Source organism: Bombus affinis, chromosome 1 (genome assembly GCF_024516045.1).
Source record: "Bombus affinis isolate iyBomAffi1 chromosome 1, iyBomAffi1.2, whole genome shotgun sequence".
In the NCBI taxonomy this organism is placed as follows: Eukaryota; Metazoa; Arthropoda; class Insecta; order Hymenoptera; family Apidae; genus Bombus; species Bombus affinis.
In genome coordinates this window covers 15631007-15651435 of record NC_066344.1, presented here as the reverse complement: position 1 = coordinate 15651435, position 20429 = coordinate 15631007, and the positions used below count along the sequence as shown (strand labels likewise).

Here is a 20429-nt window from a genome sequence, read left to right as displayed (position 1 = left end):
TTATATGGAGAATCGAATAAGATATTGCAAGCTTAAAATATGATAGTATCTGCTATAGAAATATACTTGAAATATGATGTTATGTGAAAAGTACTATGTATAAATATAAGTAATATAAGTACTTAATTTAATGAAAGTAGAAAAGTGTTTCATGCGCATTTCTGAAGGCCGCAACAATACAATTTCGTGATGATTTTCTTATCTTTTTGGTAAATTATTGTTATCTCTCTTTACATTTAACGTTACTGGATTTGATACAATATTTACTAGTATTTTGTCCGCGATGTTACTACTTTTTTTATCGACAATGACTGACACCAAACCTATCACATTTACACTTTCCTGCATGCATAAGTTCTTTTCCTTTCCATTATAGTGTATTAATACCTCTGTGAGCGCATTGTTGCATACATATATATAAAAATATGAATATTTTAATTTTAACACGTTCGTATTCCTAGCTAGAATTATTCATTTGTTATGAGTTTTAGCTTCAAAGATCGCAATATTTACGGTCCGGAAGAGAACGATATTCTGACACTTGAATGTACACATACATATATTATGTACACGTTATGCATGTACTACCTGTCATTCACTTATAGCTTTCTGTTCTATTACCAAACTTCATTTTTCCCGACAGCATAAAGAAATTAAAGAGAATAAGTAACGGATGATGAATTGTATTTGGATTATCCCGATAAATGTAGGTAAAACATGTTTATTGTTCTTTTATGCCAGAAGATGATCATTGAATACATACGATGTGTTTGACTAAGATAAATATAATGCATGGGAATTTAGGAATAATATTGCTTTGTATATTATTATATAATTATATAATTATAAAGCAATATTATTCCTATATACAGTATATTCAATATATATATAATATAACATTACCTGGCATAAAGTGTGGATATCACGCTTTCCACGCCTGTAGCTGGAAATTTTGTAGGTTGCCTTTGCATATCGAGACAATTGATGTAAACAAGACGAAAGATAAATACAAGAACGAAGTAGAAGATAGTATGAAATCATTTGACGGTCACGTCATAATAAATGACAATTTCAATATAATCAGCATAGTTGCAGAAACGAACAACGGTAAAGTGATTATCGAATCTACGATATTTATCCCTTGTTATTGTGAAATGCATAGAATATACTTGATTATTACATATAATGATAGTATATGTGCTCTATCAGACGAACAATAAACGACCGATCGAATAAACGAATTGAAATCTCGTCCTTATCCTTACTGTTAGTACTAATTCTTTCTCATATGTACGGTTTATAAGTGGCAATACATTTGCGTTATGAAGTTGAAGAAAAAAATGAGACATTTTTAAATATATTCGATCTGTAATGTCGAAGGGTTATTCGACTTAAAAATTTGTTGCTAAAATTAGGATCCTTGCATTTGTTCGCAAGAGGTTAAGCACCCGATAGGAAATCTTTAATACATGGTAAGAACTAAATGGCAGAATATAGATAATTGTATCAGATCCTTTTGTCATATGTTATTTACGTTAATTAATTACATTTACCATAAGCGTAGATTTATAGTTTGCAATACTCGATACAAGCAATAAGGAATAAAGCGATTATATTACAATAACTAACTGCTATTTTTCTAGCAGTAAGGACACGGTTAATTACCAGAAGTTAAATATATTATCGCGCGATAATGGATAACGTTGTCATCGAGCGTCTCAGCAGATACGATAATCGGAAAAGAAAGAAAGATGTTTTTTCGAAGAAATGTGGAAAATATTTGTCCAACGAAGTAAGAAAAATCGTCTTTCGAGATTTCGATATAAATCGTAAGACGTTATAGGTGAGGGTCAATGAATTGAAACGTTTATCGGTAGTCGCTTGATACGCGTTAATCTGACCGAGAAGTTGCAGAAATCCACGGGGAATCGCGCAAAGAGGGCCGCGCGTACAGCCAGCCATTGGCTATCGAAGGCGACCAATGGGCGAGTACTCCCATTCATAAGTAGCGTCGCTTCCGTCCTGATACTCCTGATAGTAGGGGGTCTTGTCTGTGATGCAATACGAATTCTAGCTGTTTGTATATGTACATACTTACATGTATAAATATACGTAGTACGTAGCTGCTTCCATGATCCTGCGGACTGACCCTTGACTCTCCCGACTCTCGACTCGCTCGTTCCTTCATCCTACCATATTTTCTTTTCTCCTGCTGCCACATTTCTTACTCCATAAGCAAGTATACACGTACTTACATACTCACTTACCCAAGTACTTTGTCGTTTTCAACAGCTATTTTGGCAGGATCTCGCTAGTTTGTCTTCGACAAAACTATACCAGACTCATGTAACGATGGCCGTGAATCGTTATGATTTGTTGGAAGATCAGAGCAATTGAATAGAATAGAAAGATCGTGGAAAGGTCATCGAAACATATTTCTACGCAAAAGTTATACCTTTGTTTTACATATCTGCGATCCATTTACTTGTTCGTTTCGTGTAGAGTTCACGCGTTTCATCAACTAGTGTATAAATCGTCGAGGACCGGAGAAAGAACGAAGAACGGGATGAAACACGAACAACGGGACGGAAGTTAATTTGCGATTAACAAGAATACATAGAGCGCTGACATATACGTATTATATACAAGAGAAATAATACCGACATTATCGAAAAAAAGGCAAGGAGAAATTTCATTTGCTAAGATTCTGTCGCACGTTGGTTGAGCCGAACCGAATGTTCGATTTCGTACATTACCTAGTCGTTGTGACTTAAAAACGAAGGAATTACGATACAGAGGAGACGCGGTTCCCGGTTGTGATTCACGTGTCTGCTCGGTTTAAATGATCGCGCGTAGAAAGGGGAGTCATGCAGGTGCAGGTCATGTGAAATATTTGCACTTTGTCGTAATTTGCGTAACCCGTTGCATATATAATAAATCCGCAAAGCTAAAGCGCCACGATAGAAAATCGTTTCACAATCTAAAGAGAAAGGGAATCTCTGGTTCCGTGGGAGGGGAGAGATTCGAGATGCCTGTTGTTGCATATAAGTATCACCTACAGACATATCTCGCCTTGTCCTCTTCATCAAAATCGATAGAGTTGCAAGTTTACCGGTCGAACATACGACATTTTTCTTCATTACCCCCAACCGATCGATACTTTTTATTGCCGAAAATGTCGGTACATAGATATTCTTTTCTCCAAGAAACGAATGGATCAGGCCGGTCGATAGGGAAACAACGTTTCTCATCTTTGTTCGTTGTGAAATTCATCAGATTCGGAATCATATGTATTTTTTGCAGAGATGGTGTTTGGCGGAGATTATCTATTATCCGTGTATTTACGGGCGACGGATAATATACGTCGGATAATATATAGACGTAGAGACGAGACACGACGCGTCGCGTCGAGACACGTTAGTAGTCGTAATACGATGACGTCAGACGAGCGTTGGCGGAATGGCTATGGCCGTTCCCGTTCTCTAACGAGGAAGATCGAGAGAAGGAGATGGAGACGACGAAGGATCGCGCGACTACCAGCGCAACGGGACTCGAACAAATAAAAGAACAATTTCTTTGTCATGTATCCGCGTCGACTTAAAGACCTAGCATTGTCCCAACTTTGAAATCGAAGTCGCGTCCGAACAAGACACGGAGATCCTCGACGAAGAATCAGGCTGAAGAATCAGAATTTATATAGGTACCGGCGATTAAATGCAAGCGTCACGATATCAAATCGGTACGAAAATATCAATTACAATCAAGACAAATGAATCTGATTCCGTCTCGTTTCGTATATTATCAGAATACTATATACATATATATCATAATCGAACGTCCCGACGCGTCGTCGCCGAGATAAGGATTATCAAAATCGTTGAAAGTAGAAGTTTTCCGCTACTTCTTGGTAATAAATCGTACCGTTTGATCAAGGTGACACGGAGAACGAGAGCGCGCGCGATTTTTTGCGCGAACCGAAGAATGAGAGAAAACGCGAAACAGCAAAGAGGGCGGTTACGTGTAAGGATGTAGAGTGTAGAGAGTCAGTGAGCTAAGCTAGACAGCTGGGATCAGTCGCGCTTTGGGCGTGAGCCAGTCATAAGCAAAAGGCAGAGAGGTTGATACGAGGGTAAAGAAACAGGGAAAACGAGCGAGCGAGCGAGTTGACGAGGAAAACAGAGATCGAGCGACGTTGGTGCCGGAGCGGGGTGGGGTAGAGATAGAGAGCGTGAGCGAGAGGAGGAGAGAGCCAGGAGCATGGTCTGTGGACTGTGGAGGGCTGCGTTCACCGGGCAGTTACTCCGGAACCGTTGCCTTGACGACACGCATCCGCGCATGCGCGTATGCAACGCTACGGGTGCACCACGATCGCGTCACGAGCACCAGTTGCGTTCGCCACCCTCACTTTCCTCGCTATTACAAACTTTTCTCCACCTCTGTTGTTATCGCCCGGCCCGCTGGAACCACCGCTACCATATTATCCGTTACACCGCTAGTGTCTCGCAACCATTGCTCGTTGTCTTGCCCGCTGCCATTGTTCTTCCTTCCGTTGTCATCGTTGTTACTGTTGCTACCACCACCCACCATCGCGTCGCCACCACCTCTACCACCACTGGCACCACTCTACCGCGTTACAGGTTGCCACTTTTGATGCTGTTATCGTCGTTTCCCGATCTCTTGTTATCTTTCTCGTTATCATTCGCATCTTCCGTGATCGTTTCATTCAGCGATATTCTACGATTTTCCTATTCTCATTCTCAGCCTCTTTCAACGTTAGCGTTCTTTTTTCTTGTAATTGCACGAGCAAAGAAAGATATTACTCGAAGGGAGAGCACCCTGTATTCGTATTAACCGAAGGGTATGCGTACCGTTCAGAACAGAGAAGATTGTTTACACATGTCTATGGGTGTCTTATTACGCCGCACCGTCGTCGCGTTAGTCGTTGCGTTTCCTTTGAAAAGTTCGACACGGATAGTTTAGAAGCTACTAGGTACCTACTGTTCCATTTCGAGATTACCCTCTACCTTCCGGTGATTGCATAGTTCGACCTTCGATTCCTCCATTTCACCGTTTTCTCCTTCCCCAGCTGCGTCGCCGCCACCACTACCACCACCTTCGTCGTTACCACCACTTCCGTCACCTCCACCATTTCCACCACCATCACCACCTCCGCTACTACCACCTCCAGCTTCATCTCCACCTCCATTTCCTCCTCCTGCCGATTTTCCCTCTCCTATTCTATCGCATTCTCCACCTCTTCCTGTTCCTTCTGCGCGGTTCGCGCATACCCTTACTACGAGCGGCTGGCTGTCATGCGTCGACGGTGCTTCTGATAAGGCGCGACCGTATCGGACCGTTCTTGTCGATAATCCGTGATCGACTCGTCAACGTTCTGTTTGCTCACGGTTTGCGTCGACTCTTTCGTATCAAACCGCTTGATTTCAGTGATTTTACGGTGAGACCGTGAAATTTTTCACCAGGCAAATTCTCCGATAGTTTCTGCTAGTCGACTGGTTCGCGGGACAAGCAGCGTAGAAATTTACTCTACGAGCGTTGCCCGATCGATTCGCAACGTCGATGCTCTATTTATCGTTTCGTGCAACGCTTTCGTCCGATCGTTCATCGTACGTACCTCAAATTTCGACCAACGATCGAGTGTGTCGCTGTCACAGCGATAGGAAGAATCGGAAAACTAAGACGGAGAAAAGGTGGTTTGAGAAGGAAGCAAGGGAAAATCGAAAAGTGAGAAGACACCCCTGGGTGATCGATTCGGCTGTTGATGTATGGTGACCGTGACCGAGAGCGGGACCGGGACCGGGACCGTGACTGTAACCGTAATTGTGACTGTGACGTCAAATTTTGGTGTATTTCGATCGAAAAGGAAAAGACAACTGGCTGGTGTTGATCGATGTTTCAGCGTGAACGCGTTACAGCGAACGATCGTAAGAATATTAGCGAGAGTTAGTGGAGGAACCACGAGTGCACTGCCGTTCGATGTTTTGCTGTCGTCGCGAAACCTGCCGCTGTACTTTAACGTTGGAAAAAGCAGCGGCAGGTCGTCGTCGTTTTCGTTTGAGTTTCTTTCGGAGAGCATGATGCCATATTATATAGCAAACTGTGGAAACTCGAGCCGAATCGATTCGTCAACATAGTTCACACGATAGCAGAACGAAAGGTCAGGCCGTACCTACGACCGGAGAAACCAGAAGGAAGAGAAAGAAAGCAAGTGGGATTAGTTGCGTTTAGTTAATTCGAAGGAAACAATCGGCGAAAACATGGAATTCCTTTGGACAACTCGACACGATTACTCGTTGCTCCTGGAACGCGCCGCTTTTGCTCTCTACTTTCAAATCAAATAAGATTAATACCTTCGCTGTCTTTAATTAAAAAAGGTTACAAAGACGAAGGAGATGATTCTTTGGGAACGTTGAAGTCGACGTTGATCGAGAAACACGATAGACTGGACACGATCTCGCCAAGGGTACCGCGAAAAATGACGTTGCGTGTGATTACTCGAAACGATCGTCTAACTGTTGGATTCGCGACAGAAGTGAGAAACGGATGATCGTTTTCGATGTAGAACCGATGCGACTCGAATAGCGGTGCGAGTTGCGTTTGCATTTCGTAGGAATAGACGCGATTCACGCGTGCATAGCAATCGAGGGTGAACCGAAAGGCGATCCGAGATTAATCGCGGAGCATGATCGTCCAGGAGGAAGACGCAAGGTTAACTACGCTAACGCATTTCAAAAGTTTCCAAGCATCGTCGACGACGTCTGACGAGGAACTCTGTCGAGAAATCGGAACGTTGCGGGATAAACGAGAAGAGCGAGTCGCGACGTTTCGTTGATCGGCTGTTCGTTATCGGACGCGAGGAATCAGCACAAAGGAAAGAAACGAGGCGTTTGACCGGCGCATACACGACGGTTTGTTCCCGTGGCTGTTCCTCTCTATGTTGGATCGAATCAGGGCGCAAAGCCGCGCGATCGTCAGGGCGAGAGGTTCGTTGATTCGGTACAGTGTCGAGGGCATCGAATAATCAACGTCGTTGTCTTCGATAGAAAGAAAGGAAAATCGACTGATAGCGAGGGAAGCGTGGCGTGACAATAGTTGGTGTTTGTCGGAAGCGAGAAAACGAGTAAGAAGTGGAAAAAGGACGTTGATCACGAGGTGGATGGTTAAACCTCGGTAGGTCGCCAATTCAGGAACAGACACAGTCTGGAACCAGAACCGGGACCAGAGTCGGAGCCAAAGCCACAGGAAGAGACGAAGCTTGAGTCAGAGTTTCAGAGTCAGAGTCAGAGTCAGAATTAGAGTCAGAGCAGGAGCAGCAACGTTTCTACGATTCTCCGCCACCACGAATGGACGTGAGCGTGTGCTGTTTGCCCGCCAGTGCCGGCTCGGGGGCCCAGCACCCTCATCCAGCGAGTTTGCCTTCCGGCGGACAGCCGACGATTCAACCACCCTATCAATATGCCGATCAGATAGTACCGGATCGGGGTCAACCCGACGGATTGCCGGTACTCGGTTGTACCGGTCAGGATAACTGGCAGCAGATCTCCTCCGCTTCGAACGTCGTTGGTGCTGTCACCGCTGCCGCCGCCACCACCACCACCACCACCTATATCGATTACTCCTGGTTGCAGATGCAGGTGAGACGATCATTTTTTCCCCTCTCCTTTCCTTTCCTTTTCGTTCTTTCCCTTTGCTTCGCTTTGCTATGCTTTGTTTTCATCGCCACGCGGCTCACAATTTTATCATTTTCTAGCTTCTTACTCGATCACCCGCGTTGTTTACAATTCGCTTCGTAGCTCTTTTTCTCTGGATCTATTTCGTCGACCGTTTGAAAGAAACGCAGGGCTTAACGATCCTTATCTCCTCGAGACGATGAGTCATGGTATCGATGACCGACTCGCGGCGATCGTAACCGTTCGTTGTTAAAAACTGCCAACAAACGAGGACGAATCTCGCGGAGTTGATCTCGTCCGTGATTAACGAAGAAAGCAACATCGCGATGTGACTGTGACGATGAGGATACCGCGATCGGATATTTTCGTGGAATACAGTTTTTTCGATGTGTTTCACCGAACGCCAGGCTGCGTTGCCTCGTAAAAGAATACGTGGACGCGTGTTTGCAGATCGATCGTGTCGGAGAAGGAGTACGAGATAGCGTATCGATTCCGAGCCAGCGTTAGATCGTAAAATAATAGAGCGAAGTAATAACGGCCATTACTATTATCTTGGCCCGAGTAATCGTTTTTCCCTTTTAGACGCAGAGCGGTGTTTCCACATAAAGCCGCGCGCGTTGTTGACAGGGCAAATATCCTTTGATATGCCGTCCGTCTGGGACACGCGTCGCACGCCTTTCCACCTTACCGACGAACTCGATGACTGTACGAGTGCTCCCTCCCCGGCTCTTCGCTTCGACCTTCGTCTCACTGCTCTATTTACATAAACCTACGGTTCGACTTGTTTCGCGAATTAGTCTATCTCATTAATTTCTACGTTGGGATTGGCTCGGCCTGCCTAGATTCGATTCCATTCGATTCGACGCGGTTCGATCGCAAACCGTTCTCGCTTGTTCGTACCGCGTACAGATTCTCGGCAAGCGAGCAGACGTTTTCAGTGACGTTCCAGCTGCGCGTTACTTACGTTTCCAACGTAACGTCCACCTTCCAAGGCAAAGGAATTCGAGCGATCGAAGAATAAAATGACAAACGGCGGTCGAGTCCGGATCGGGTTGCACCATTTGGCGATTTCGTTTCGAAACGGCTCGTCGATGGTGTTTGGTGCTCGAATAAGACTAGAATAAGGCTATACGAAGCTAATTAAAATTCGGGAGCTTTTTCTTTTCGGTCGTAGAGAAGAGGGACGAAGACCGATCGGAAGCAAGTCGGTTTTTTCGACTGACTTTCGAGCGCCAAACGTTCCTCACTTTTTCTACGCGACGACGAGAATAGATACGCGTCCTGACTACAGTAGGAAACCGGTTCTTCGTACCGTTATCGATACCAAGTTTTGGTAAGCGAAATTTGCACCGACCAATCGTTCGTCGATCGTGCACAGGTCGGTCTGCCGCATATCCGCTGATTGGCAACCTCTGCGTATCAGTATCGTACATATTCTTCGGATTGTACGGTTCGATCTCGAAACAGAGACAGAGTAAACAAGGAGAAAAGAAACTGTAAAAACGACCGGAGCGTGGTAAAGAGTCGCGGGTGCAGAGAATGGGTGACTGTACGTTTCTAATTAGCCATCACCGGAACGCAATCTAAACGTATTGTGACGCGCGTAAGATAATAAGCGGACGGAAATCCACGATTATCGTGGTCAGGCAGAAAGGGCATCCCGACGACGAGCACCGGACGAACCATTTCCACGGTTCACCGCCCTTCGTTTCAGTTCTGCGTATGATTATCGTTCCAGCGATTATTTTGTTCGATGTTCGAGTAGAAAACAAACGCAATTAACATTAGGCTCGAAGATCGCTCGACTCCAGCTAAAATGTAGTATGTGGACGATCGTGTTTGCTCGAAGGGAAACTCTCTCACGCGTTTAACGTTACCGAACCGATTGTTCGTTCGCTTGTACTTTTTCACTCGTGTACACGTGGGCGGTTACGGAAGTTCCAATCCTTCACCGATCGTACGCTTCAACGTGTCTGCGTTATTACTTTTCGTAGGCTACGTAGTTCGCTCGCACGTCGCCCAATCACGACACATCTCTACGTGGAAAAGATTTATAGAAACACGGCTGAACGTTTGAACGGTCGAACGTCGGGACACGTTCGAAAATAAACAGAGGAAGAGGGAAACGCGTCCGATATCGGATGTATCGCGAACCGCGAGTAGGTATCGGACGAGCGTCGAGTCGCTCTGTTCTCTTCCACTGGTAGTTCGCAGTTCGCAGCTCGCAGTGAGTCACGGCGAATCGCGGACGAATGCGCGAGTGGGTGGCCGTGCGGTTACTCGCGTCGTATGCGTTAGATGTATCTATACAGGATTACGGTCGGATGAGAAACGTTTTTCTTTTTTCCCTAACAAACGCCTCCCTTGCCACGTTTCTTTTTATTTCCGCGTATAATTAGCGAGAAATAGCCAGCCAGAAAGAAAGGGGCATCATCCTCTGGTTATGGGGACAGTCGCGTTTCGTTCGTTGGACCGCCGAGATTTACGCATTGTCAGGAACATTGGCTTCCTCCGTTTGGCAACCTCGATTCGTCGTCGTTATATTTAGTTACGTTTGAACTGCACCAAACCAATGTTACGGACAATTTACTCGCGAAATTAGTTACAAAACGCTCGACCTATCTACCCATCAGTCACTTCCTCTTCCTTCACGTTAAATAGATGGACGGCCATTAAACGCCGAGAGTGGAGGAAGAGTTATTGTTCGCGAGTTACCATAATACATTCGAACGCATACACCACGAATCGTAGGCTGCACGTCCGTTCGCGTTTCCCCCTCCCTTTTTTTCTTCCAATTCTTTCGCGTCAACTATAAAGAAACTATAAAGAAAACCAGCCGTACAGGACGAGAAAAGAAGGTCTTAACGAATCGATTCGCGTTCGACGAACAAACGTCTTCCTTCTCGCTATCGTTCGTAATATCGTTTCACCGTTTCGGTAGCTCCAAGTCACGGGCTACGATCGCCAGGAAACAGATATGACGCGCGTCGCGAAGCGTGAAAAGCTCGAACGCACCCAACGATTACGTTCAAATGCACGTGGATATACGTATCCCTGCGTAAATGGATACATATAACCCGAATGGTGGGAACAATCGGCCGACGATTTACGTGCCGTTTGATCACTCGTACGATAACGTTGCAGCTTTTCTGGGAATTTATCGACGACGATGGTTAATCTCGATCGAACGTGGCGACACCGAGCGTATTTTCACGCGAAACTTCTAGTTTCGTCGCGGAGATCCAGGCGAGGAAATGTCTCGTGGACCTTCTCTTAAAATTACGACGATGACCATGTCGGCGACCGACGTGTTGTGACGAAAATAACAGACGACCGAGAAAAATCATTTCTAGGAGAGATAGGAATTAGCGATTGGTATAACTGCAAGAGAGGGACGTATATTTGTTGATACACTCGGCAGTGATCGGCGCGGTGTACGGTGCGGTAGGCCGAAGGCGACGGCGCGGCGGCGTGGCGCGGCGTGGCGTTTCCGCGTAGAGACGCGTTCCAGTCGAGAGGATCGAGAGGGCAACAGGTCGATCGAGAAGGCGCTGCTTGGCTGGCCGGTGCTGGTATTCCGGTACGGTTCGTCACGAGCCGTATCGCGCCAGTCGCCGCGAATCGTATCGCGAATCGTTCGATTTTCTACCGATACGCGCTACGAGAGGTCCGAGGTGCTTCGCACTTACCGGCTGTTTCATCGACCACGTGGAAAAGGAATATAAACTTGCTACACCGTTATTCGTTCGACATACGCTCTGGTAATTTACTCCCTAGAAGCAACACGAAACCAACAAATTTCCCGTTACTACCTGTCGAAACGCTTCGATGATAATTCACAAATAGAATCATTTTCTTTCACTGCCGCGATTGACATGCTACCGTTTAGTCCGCTCGCGGTTGCAGGCGAATTACGTTTTACGAGATCGTTGGAAAGAGAGAGGGAGATGGCGCGAAGAGGATCGACGAGGATCCTCGCTCGTATCTACGTTCGAGTATCGTAGTTCGTAAGCCGCGAATGTCTCTGCACGACACGTCATTCGTGAGGACGGTCGGAACGATAAGTTCGAACAGCGTGTTCGTTTCAACGCTTTAAAAATATCGTTGATCGAACGACGAAAGAATGGAGGAACTTCGACCGCCATACCGACGATCGGTTATCCACGAAAACGGATAATCGAAGATGCGAGAATGATCGATTAGAATGGAACGCGTCAAGAGGAGGGGAATAGGATAGAGCGTATAGAGTGTGGCGGATCGGCCGATGGCAGTACAATAAGGGTGTTGTAAGTAAGAAGCAACGAAGACCTCATAGAAGGTAACCTCGTGGCATTGCATACCTGATGTTCGCGAACAAGCTCTTTGTAGCTGGTACGGAAGTCTCGACTATATAACACATTAGCATTACGAACTAACACGGGAGACGGATTGTAAAGCAACGGTGTATCTGCTGTAATAACTGTGAAATGACTTTGCGCTCCTCATACCAATGAGATGGATTTTAATGGCTCGACACACGACCGTGTCTTCCTACTTCAAGCGCGTGCAAAAATTTGACTTTTCTAGTCGAGAATGGAGTAGCTGTTGTCACTTTCGTGTTCCTTCGTACTTTCTTGGCCGCATATTTTATGCAATCTCATTTGACAACGTCGTGATGACAACGTTATCGATCGATTCGATCGCGATGTATCTTAAAAAATCGTCTCGTTACGCCAACGTCTCGTGACGTTATCGACGGCTAGTTAGTTTTAACGGGGAAAACAATCGACAGAGGGTGAAACAGAGGAGGAGGGACAAGGCAGACGAAAGAGACGCGAATCGTTTTCGGTTGGGCGGATGCTAGTTGATTATCCGTTTCTGTTGCGCTCTCTCGCCAAGTACCGTTATACTTGCGGCGCCCGGGGCCTCCAAGATCCCTTCTTTCCTCCTTTCCTCCTTTCTTTCTCCTGTCTACTCTGCTCTTCTCTGCCTTGCTTTACCTCACTATACTTTACCTTATCCTTATCTTCTCCCTTCTCTTCTCTTCTCAGGATCTCACTCTGGCCTAGCTTGGCCTGTCTTGCCCTGCACTGCCATGCCCTATCCAGCTACCCGATTAATCACCGTACGCGGAAACAGATTTCTACCCGGTACAACCAAATTTCGAATAATAGAACGATATGTAAACACACATATGCACATACACATATATATATGCGGTTGATTCATCGTTGACACATCGGTGTAATTTTAACTATGTCGTGTTAGTTATTTTTTCAAAATTCGTCGAACAAATCGTCGTTGGATGTGATCGGGAATGAAAAAAAAAAAAAAAAAAGAAAAAGGGGTGGGCAATAGAAAAGTTTAGCTTATTTGCATAGTATCGTCACAAGTCAAAATTAAAAGATCGGATCGGTGGAAAGAAAGAAGCGCATTGGCGCTGTTGTTGAACGGCTGATTTATAGCCGGCAGACTTTGGGCTACTTTCTCGAGTCGGTCATTACGTAAAGGTTGCCGGCCGTCCGAACGTTTCGCGCTGCTTCGTTTTCGCGAGCGTGTCGCTTCGATAAAACCGCGAAACGTCCCACCTCGTCTAGCTGTGGTGTCGCGTCGTTCGCAGCGTAGTCGAATTTGCGACCCATCGGCCGAATTGAAATCGAGATCGCGTTAACAAAAAGGATACCATCGTGACTCAAGGTTCGCGCGTCTTCGTTCAAGGACAGGATTCGATCGCGGTTCGCTATCCAATTGGAATAGAAAGTTGAATCGCGTTGACGCGAGCGTGCGCTCTCATTGGTACCGATCGCGTGCATAGTATAGTCGCATGTTGGCAAGAGAAACAGAGGGAAAGAAAGAGACAGACATATATATATATATATGGAGAAAGAGAGAATGAGAGAAAGAGGCAGGACAAGGAAAGAGGAGCGCTGGATGATGAGTCTGACTGGAATCCTTTCTGAACGTTGACCTACGCGGTACTGAAGATCAGGGAAACGTAGGTATATCTCTACGTCGTCGTTTGCACGCATCGTGCATCGCAACCAACACCAACACCAACCAACAACGCTTAGGTCGAGTCGGTAGTGAATCCGTTATGAAATATGAAGTATTAACGATGTTTATCGATATAAACCTATAATTGTGCGTCACTTGCAGCGTTGAATACGAAACGATAGCTCTCGTGTATGCCACGACGCGTGAAGCTTTTAATCGTTTCTCTCTCAACCGTCTGTCACAGTATTCAGGGAGATTTCGGTGTTGGCGCGGAATATCAACGATATCGTTGATATTGGCGATCGCGTAAACCGAGCACTGGATATATCCGAAGGAATGGCGAGGAAGCGGCAGGATAAAACACAGGAATTGACATTCTAGGCAGGGTTTTAGCGAGAAAAGCTAGCTGCTCGCAAGGTCTGTCGATTCGTGATATACGTGATATACGTTATTAAGAAGTTCCGAAAGGGGGAGCGCAGCGTGTCGCGAGTCGGCCGATTCGAAAATAGTAGCGGCCGTTCGAACGAACCGACGAAAATCGTTTAGTGGACGATACATAGATGGATACGTAATAGAAGAGTCGCGTGCTCCAGGGGCGTTTCTCGCTAGTAGAAAAGTTCCGAAGGAGGTCTTTAGCCTTCGGCGCGTACTGTGCGGCCTGCAGGAAGACCGGTGAACAGCAGTGACTTTTAAGATGCGTACCGACACGCATTCTACGTGTCTCTCGGCTGCGTGGCAATCGTGTCAGCAATGCCGGGAACCGTGAAACGCATGTAAATCCTCTCTTTGCACAGTCAGGGGACAAAAGTCGATGTAACGCACGTTCGCTAGAGTACTTTCGAACCAGTAGGTACCACGCTACTACTTTCAGCCAACATTCGACCGAATTTTCGAACGCGATCGCCCGCTTCTTTTTGCTAACGAATCACACCTTTCCAACCACGCAAGGAAGAAGATGGATACAAGGAACATGGAACGTGGCGACGAGTAAAAAGTTCGCCGCCTTTCGTTCAAAGACGTTGCATTTTCGAAGACACCTTTCCAACGTATTGCGCAACGCCGCAAAGGCGGATATAGGTCAAGAAACAAGATTAGTATCTGCGGAGCACGACGTGCAAGCATAAACCGCGGTCTCCGTTCGGTTTGTAACGCCGCCGTTCGGAGAGAGCACCGAGACTTTCGCGATAGTGTTCCATTCTATTCCATTCCATTCCGTTCCCAGTCTCTTATAAAGCGATAGCATTAGAACGACGTATTGGATGCGACGCGATGCTCGGCCGGTAATTCGGCAAGGATCCTTATCAAAGGAGCTGGCTTTTTTAAAAGAATCTGGAATATCAAGCTTAGCTTGGCCAGATCTATGTACGTTATAACCGTGACACTATCCGAAGAACGTTCGATAGTTAGGAAAGATAGTTGCAACAGTCGATCGAAGACCGTTCTTATTACGCAAGGTATAACAAATCGATAAAATTATTGGCCGAGCGTTGGCAAAGGTTACGACCCGTCTTCCGCGATTTACGTTTTTCGCAAAGGCGCTGTAATCCGTCGTCTTGTACGTTAGTGAACACGCGTTAGCTATTAGGTGGAAATTTAATGGCTGGTTACGTAATATTCAGAGAAATCGTCGATGTGGGGCAATTTATTTTCGATAAGAAGTTTTTGACGGATTCTTAAACGAACATACAAGCCGTATCTTTAGATAGAGGAACGGAACGTGGATATCTATTTGCGGTGAAATGATCGCGTGCATCGATTAGAACGACGCAGACGCAAATGTGAGAACGACACCTGAAAAGCAAACGGACGCGATATTTGCTCGGCCTTTTTCATTTTTTCTCTCCTTTTTTTTTGGCTTGATCCGTGTTTGACTTCCGATGACGTTTGCGAACCGCTTCGACACCGATACGGCGTTTAACGTAGCCGTTATCTTCCTCCGCGAATACCGGTTTGTATTCCTTTTCTCACGGTTTTCGCACAAGCTGCGATATTTCGCGATTCTGCGCGCAGGCAAAAGCCGACGAACGCATACCGCGACGATCCGCAACCAAGTACGTAGAGCCGTACAAATTTGCGTGTGAAAAAATGACGCGTCGCTCATACAGCGTCAAAGTTAAATACGAAATACAATGAAACGACGGGTTGGATAGTAATAAGGTAGAAACAGAGTAGAATAGCTCACGTAAATAAGCAATTAGTTGACTGGTAGAGCGGTAGCAAGCTAGCTATGACAAATATGGCGGAACGAACGAAAAGAATCGTAGAGCAAATCTGTTTCTAAGCTGGTGAGATCGCGATTACATAAATAATAATAATAATAATAATAAGAGGAGAAAACGACAATCGATCAAAGAATGATACAGCAATGGGGAAACAGAGTGAAATCGAAGAACGACGTATGGTATTTGGGTGTCGCGAATCGTTGTCAGGCAATGAGAGTAGGTCGGAACGAAGAAGGTAGGAAATGATCGGCGTTCGTTTACGGAGAGTGGAGCGTCCGCGAATATAGAAGCGTGAATTATGAAATACGCGGTTGACTGGGCTGCGTTGGTTTTCTGTTTCCCTCGTTGCTCGTCGAGCGTCTTATCACTGGTAAACACATTCTTATAAAAGGTACACATCGTTGCAGGTTAGATCGGCACTGCGGCCAATGTCACATTGAGATTAGATTGTTTGCAATTACTTGCTTTTCGTATTTACACGGATTATCCTTTCCTGTCGTTATCACCAGTCGTCTCGAAAATCGAACGGCATCGGCTTTCGAACGAACCGAGCATCTTCTTACGCAACGTGCGTAACGTCTCCTCGAATTTGATGGTGCGAAACTTCGAAACTAATCGACGCTGCCCTTCAAACGACGATCGAAACATACGATTTCAAGGTGAACATTCCAGGCAAACAAAACCCTAAGCGTTCACCATTACGATTAATCGGTTGGCAAAATTCTCGAAGGACACGCGATCCGCGTCGAAGAAGAGACATATATCGGGTGTGCAACAAATTGGACGAGCAGCTGGTGGAGCAGGCGCGGCCGCTCGTGATTTCTTTGGCGCAACGGTTTATACAAATTTGCCAGACGATGCGTTAGAGCGGATTATCGTCGTGTTTAGAGGTTATAGTTCTATCCCCGGGGACGATGCAGATTTCTCGTAGTCGAGGAAATACGAGCGAGAGGGAGGAAAATCAGGATAAACGGAACAGGGAGGCGTCCGAGCGGCGCAGGACGACGCGACGAACGTGGCGTGGCATTGAAATCGAGAATGTCGTCTGACTGCGAGCGGCTGTTTTCACTGTCGCTATTCGCGCGTGGCGCGTGGCGCATGGCGCGTGGCGCACGCCGCGCCACCTCCGGCAGAACCAACCGCCGCGCCACGCCGGTTTCACAGCCAGCGAGAAGAACGTGGATGTTGCTCGCCGCTTGGCTACGTTTAGGCCACCACTGTCGCCGACGTCCGATCTATCGTACCTTTTCTGGGCCGAATATTTTTGGAACGCACGCTCTGCACGCTTGCCGCGGTTGGTCAAGGTTGATCACTGTTGCGCCGACAGCGCTTATAACTGTAACGATAGTTGCCACGATTTACCGCCGGTTTCCTTTTACGGTTTTGCGGTTTGCCTTAGACGAGTCGAATCGCCGGCTTATTTTTTAAATCCGTTTCTTCGATTAGGAGCAATGCTTTTGCTTTGTTCTCCGTAGAATCGTTCTCGGAGGGAAGAAAACGGCGACTACGAAATTGCGCGTACGGCCTTGGCTCTCGCGTGTATCCCAACGTTCCCGCGTGCTTCCTGGAGAACACGCGTTCGGTTCCACCGGCCATCGACGCTGTTCGTCACAGCATCGAGAGCGAAATGGTTATCCTGACGTTTAGACGCGAAGAAGCAAAGAGACACGTAGCGGTTGATGCAGTCGCACGAACCAAGTGCAGCGCAAATTGTATTCGGTTGTTACGTAAGTTCGGTTGAACTGCATATTTCTTTTATCTTGTCGAACTTATTTACGTTACAACCCGATACATTTACATTACATAGATGCTCGGTTTCAAGGTCGTGATTTACGGGAACACGTATACGTGTCGCTTATCGTATTAGATTGTGCCAAAAGTTTCTTTCGTTTCATACGGAGATAACAGACGCACAATATTTTTTGCTTTACGTTATTTTACTGAATCGCGTATGACCCATTTTGTTTTATTGGAATTCGAAATATCCGTCGAAGAGAAAGCCGCGATTCCTGTCCCGCGCAGATGGCATTCGACGGATCATAGAAACTTGTATCGTTCTATGAAAATGTCCGGTACATTGTCAAAATTGCGTGGTTGCCAAATTTACGATCTCGACGCGGATACTGTCGAATTTGTCACGCTCATTGTACGAGATATTAGCATTACAGAGTATCTTATTATCATTATTAGTATTAGAGATATCATATTCTATCTTCCTACGACATCTACCTTCTTCCCTATGACTCACCGCGCTCATAAATCGCCGTCAATTATTCGTTTTCGATTACAAGTTGAGTCGTGTTGCTTCGTTCTACGAAACTCGTCGAATCGATTTGAACATAGCGCTCGTACAGTCGCGTGCGTACAGATCCGCGCGCTGTCACTCTCATTACCATCCAAAGATGTCTTCATGCGATAACATGCGATCAAGCCAGCGCATTGCTGTTCGCTGCTCCTTGCAAGACGAAATACTCAGTAAACACGTTTCTGTTATTCCTTCGTTCTGTGACTCAAAATACGTTCGCATTCTCCGATAATACTGCAATAAGATACGCCCAAGTATATGTATATACGTTCAAGCATATATACGGACGTCCAAATATATGTACGTACGTTCAAGCATATATACGGACGTCCAAATGTATGTAGGTAAGTTCAAGCATATATACGGACGTCCAAATATGTGTACGTACATTCAAGCATATATACGGACGTTCAAGTATACATACATACGTGCAAGCACATATACTGACGTCCAAGTATACGCACGTACGTTCAAGCATATATACGGGCGTCCAAGTATACGCACGTGCGTTCAAGTACACGTACGTACGTTCAAGCATACATACAAACGTCCAAATATATGTACGTATATTCAAGCATATATACGGGCGTCCAAGTATACGTACGTGCGTTCAAGCACACGTACGTACGTTCAAGCATATATACGGACGTCCAAATATATGTACGTATATTCAAGCATATATACGGACGTCCAAGTATACGTATGTACGTTCAAGTATTCATACGTTCAACTGATGGTCTTCCGCGCGATACATTTTTAGAAGGCGGAGGCGCGTTCGAGAGGAAAGGTTGAACATGATCGTTTTAAGAGGAGGGAGGCTCCTTTTAACATACATGTAGACACGACTTTGCACGCTTCTTATAGCAATTGAGAAAGAACCGTAGGAAAATAGGTAAGGTAATGGAATCTTCGTACGTTCTGCTGTGGTTCTCTACAGCAACAGCCACTCTACTCGAATATGTGTCTCCGCCATTTCCCCCGCCTTTTTTGCTCGTTCTTTCTCTTTCTCGGTTTCGCGTAAGCTCCTTGTCCGCAAGAGGTTTGCCGATCGTGAAGTTGACTTTAAACGATACTACGTTATCGCATAGCGTCGCGTCCTGTGGTCGCGTCGACCCGAAAGGTGGTATGCGAGGAAAAAACGAAAGAAAACGTGATCGTTGGCATGGGACGTTTGAAAGGACGTTGGCGAAACTGCGCGAGGTAAATCGTCCCGTTACGGGAAAGAAAAAAAGAAAAATATACAAGTCGTTTAATGCAAAAGTGGTGTAAGTCAACTTTTTGCCTATTTACTCGAGCCGTGCATCTCGAAAGCATAAGCTTCGTTCTTCCGTTTTCCGCGGCAACCGTGTAAATATATCTTCATTAGTTGGTCGCTGATAATAGCGTGATAAGCGAGAATCGGCCACTCGACCTCTTACGGAATTTTTAGTTTATCCTTCGTTAACGAGTAATCAACTTTTTCGACTTACACCACTTTTGCATTAAACGGCTCGTACGTGGTGGAAGGAATGAAACAACGTTTTGTGAGAATGCAAGAAAAGGGGAAGGCAAGAGAAGATGTACCCTGGTGCGACGGATCGGCGAGGAAAATCGGAAAAGGAATTGGCAACAGCGCCAAGCAAGAAGGAACTTTGAACGCGTGTTTCCCCGAGCGTGCGCGTGTTCTTCGTCGTTTGTCCAGTGGCCGTGCTGCTGGTGAATTTGCAGCGGTGCAGCGCACAGCCACACGAGCGAACGTGTTCACGCAGGTGAGTCCCCATGTCATAGGTAGCCGTGTTCGTATAGAGGTCCGCGACGTACGTATACATCTAGACGCGAAACACTGCGATGAGGCGAATGTACGTGTCAGGTACACGCGTACGTGTTCGTTATACAACTTTTCCAGCAGTCACGGAGGCGTAGAGGTGAGCCGGTGGCTTGTGGACGATGGAAAGTGGGGGAACAGAATGCGGAATAGCCTAGAATGTGATGTGAGCGCTCTCCATACCACTCCTCTCACTCTTCCTTATTTTCCTTCTCTTTCTTTGCCTCGCCACCATTTCTTTCTCATCCCTCTCTCTTAAACGCACATACACACACACACACACATACACAAAATCCTTATCTTTCTTAGGACACCACTCGTCCGAATCACGCGTTGTTTACGTTGCCTCTCCGTCTAACGTTTGAACAAGTTCTATACAATTCTATTCAATCGTCTAGCCGTCGTTATGTTCCACGAAGAACATTGTACGCGACAGT

General features: G+C 46.0%; 2 protein-coding genes across 4 annotated transcripts in view; one reads left to right on the top strand and one right to left on the bottom strand.

The window, feature by feature from the left end:
- Nucleotides 1-4309: 4309 nt before the first annotated feature.
- The window catches only part of LOC126922425 (putative uncharacterized protein DDB_G0277255), a 46066-nt gene continuing 29946 nt past the window's right edge, over nucleotides 4310-20429 (top strand). For all 3 annotated transcript variants that reach the window (XM_050735005.1, XM_050735006.1, XM_050735007.1), the window contains exon 1: nucleotides 4310-7652. In XM_050735005.1, coding sequence (XP_050590962.1) covers nucleotides 7362-7652 — 291 coding nt within the window. In that variant the 5' untranslated portion in view covers nucleotides 4310-7361. The remainder of the gene's footprint in view (nucleotides 7653-20429) is intronic.
- LOC126919865 (uncharacterized) lies at nucleotides 4417-6094 on the bottom strand. The gene is made up of 3 exons (XM_050729516.1): nucleotides 6030-6094; nucleotides 5025-5307; nucleotides 4417-4623 (listed from the first exon to the last, which is right to left on the bottom strand). The coding sequence occupies exons 1-3, from the start codon at nucleotides 6092-6094 to the stop codon at nucleotides 4417-4419; spliced, it is 555 nt and encodes a 184-aa protein (XP_050585473.1).

Excerpts from the sequence above, each read along its gene's own strand:
- LOC126919865 (XM_050729516.1), bottom strand. The coding sequence starts at position 6,094 with ATGCTCTCCGAAAGAAACTCAAACGAAAACGACGACGACCTGCCGCTG. Across the intron at positions 5,308-6,029 it reads CTGCTTTTTCCAACGTTAAA|CCAGCCGCTCGTAGTAAGGG; the intron begins GTACAGCGGCAG and ends GACGCATGACAG. Across the intron at positions 4,624-5,024 it reads AACTATGCAATCACCGGAAG|AGTGGTGCCAGTGGTGGTAG; the intron begins GTAGAGGGTAAT and ends GTAACGCGGTAG.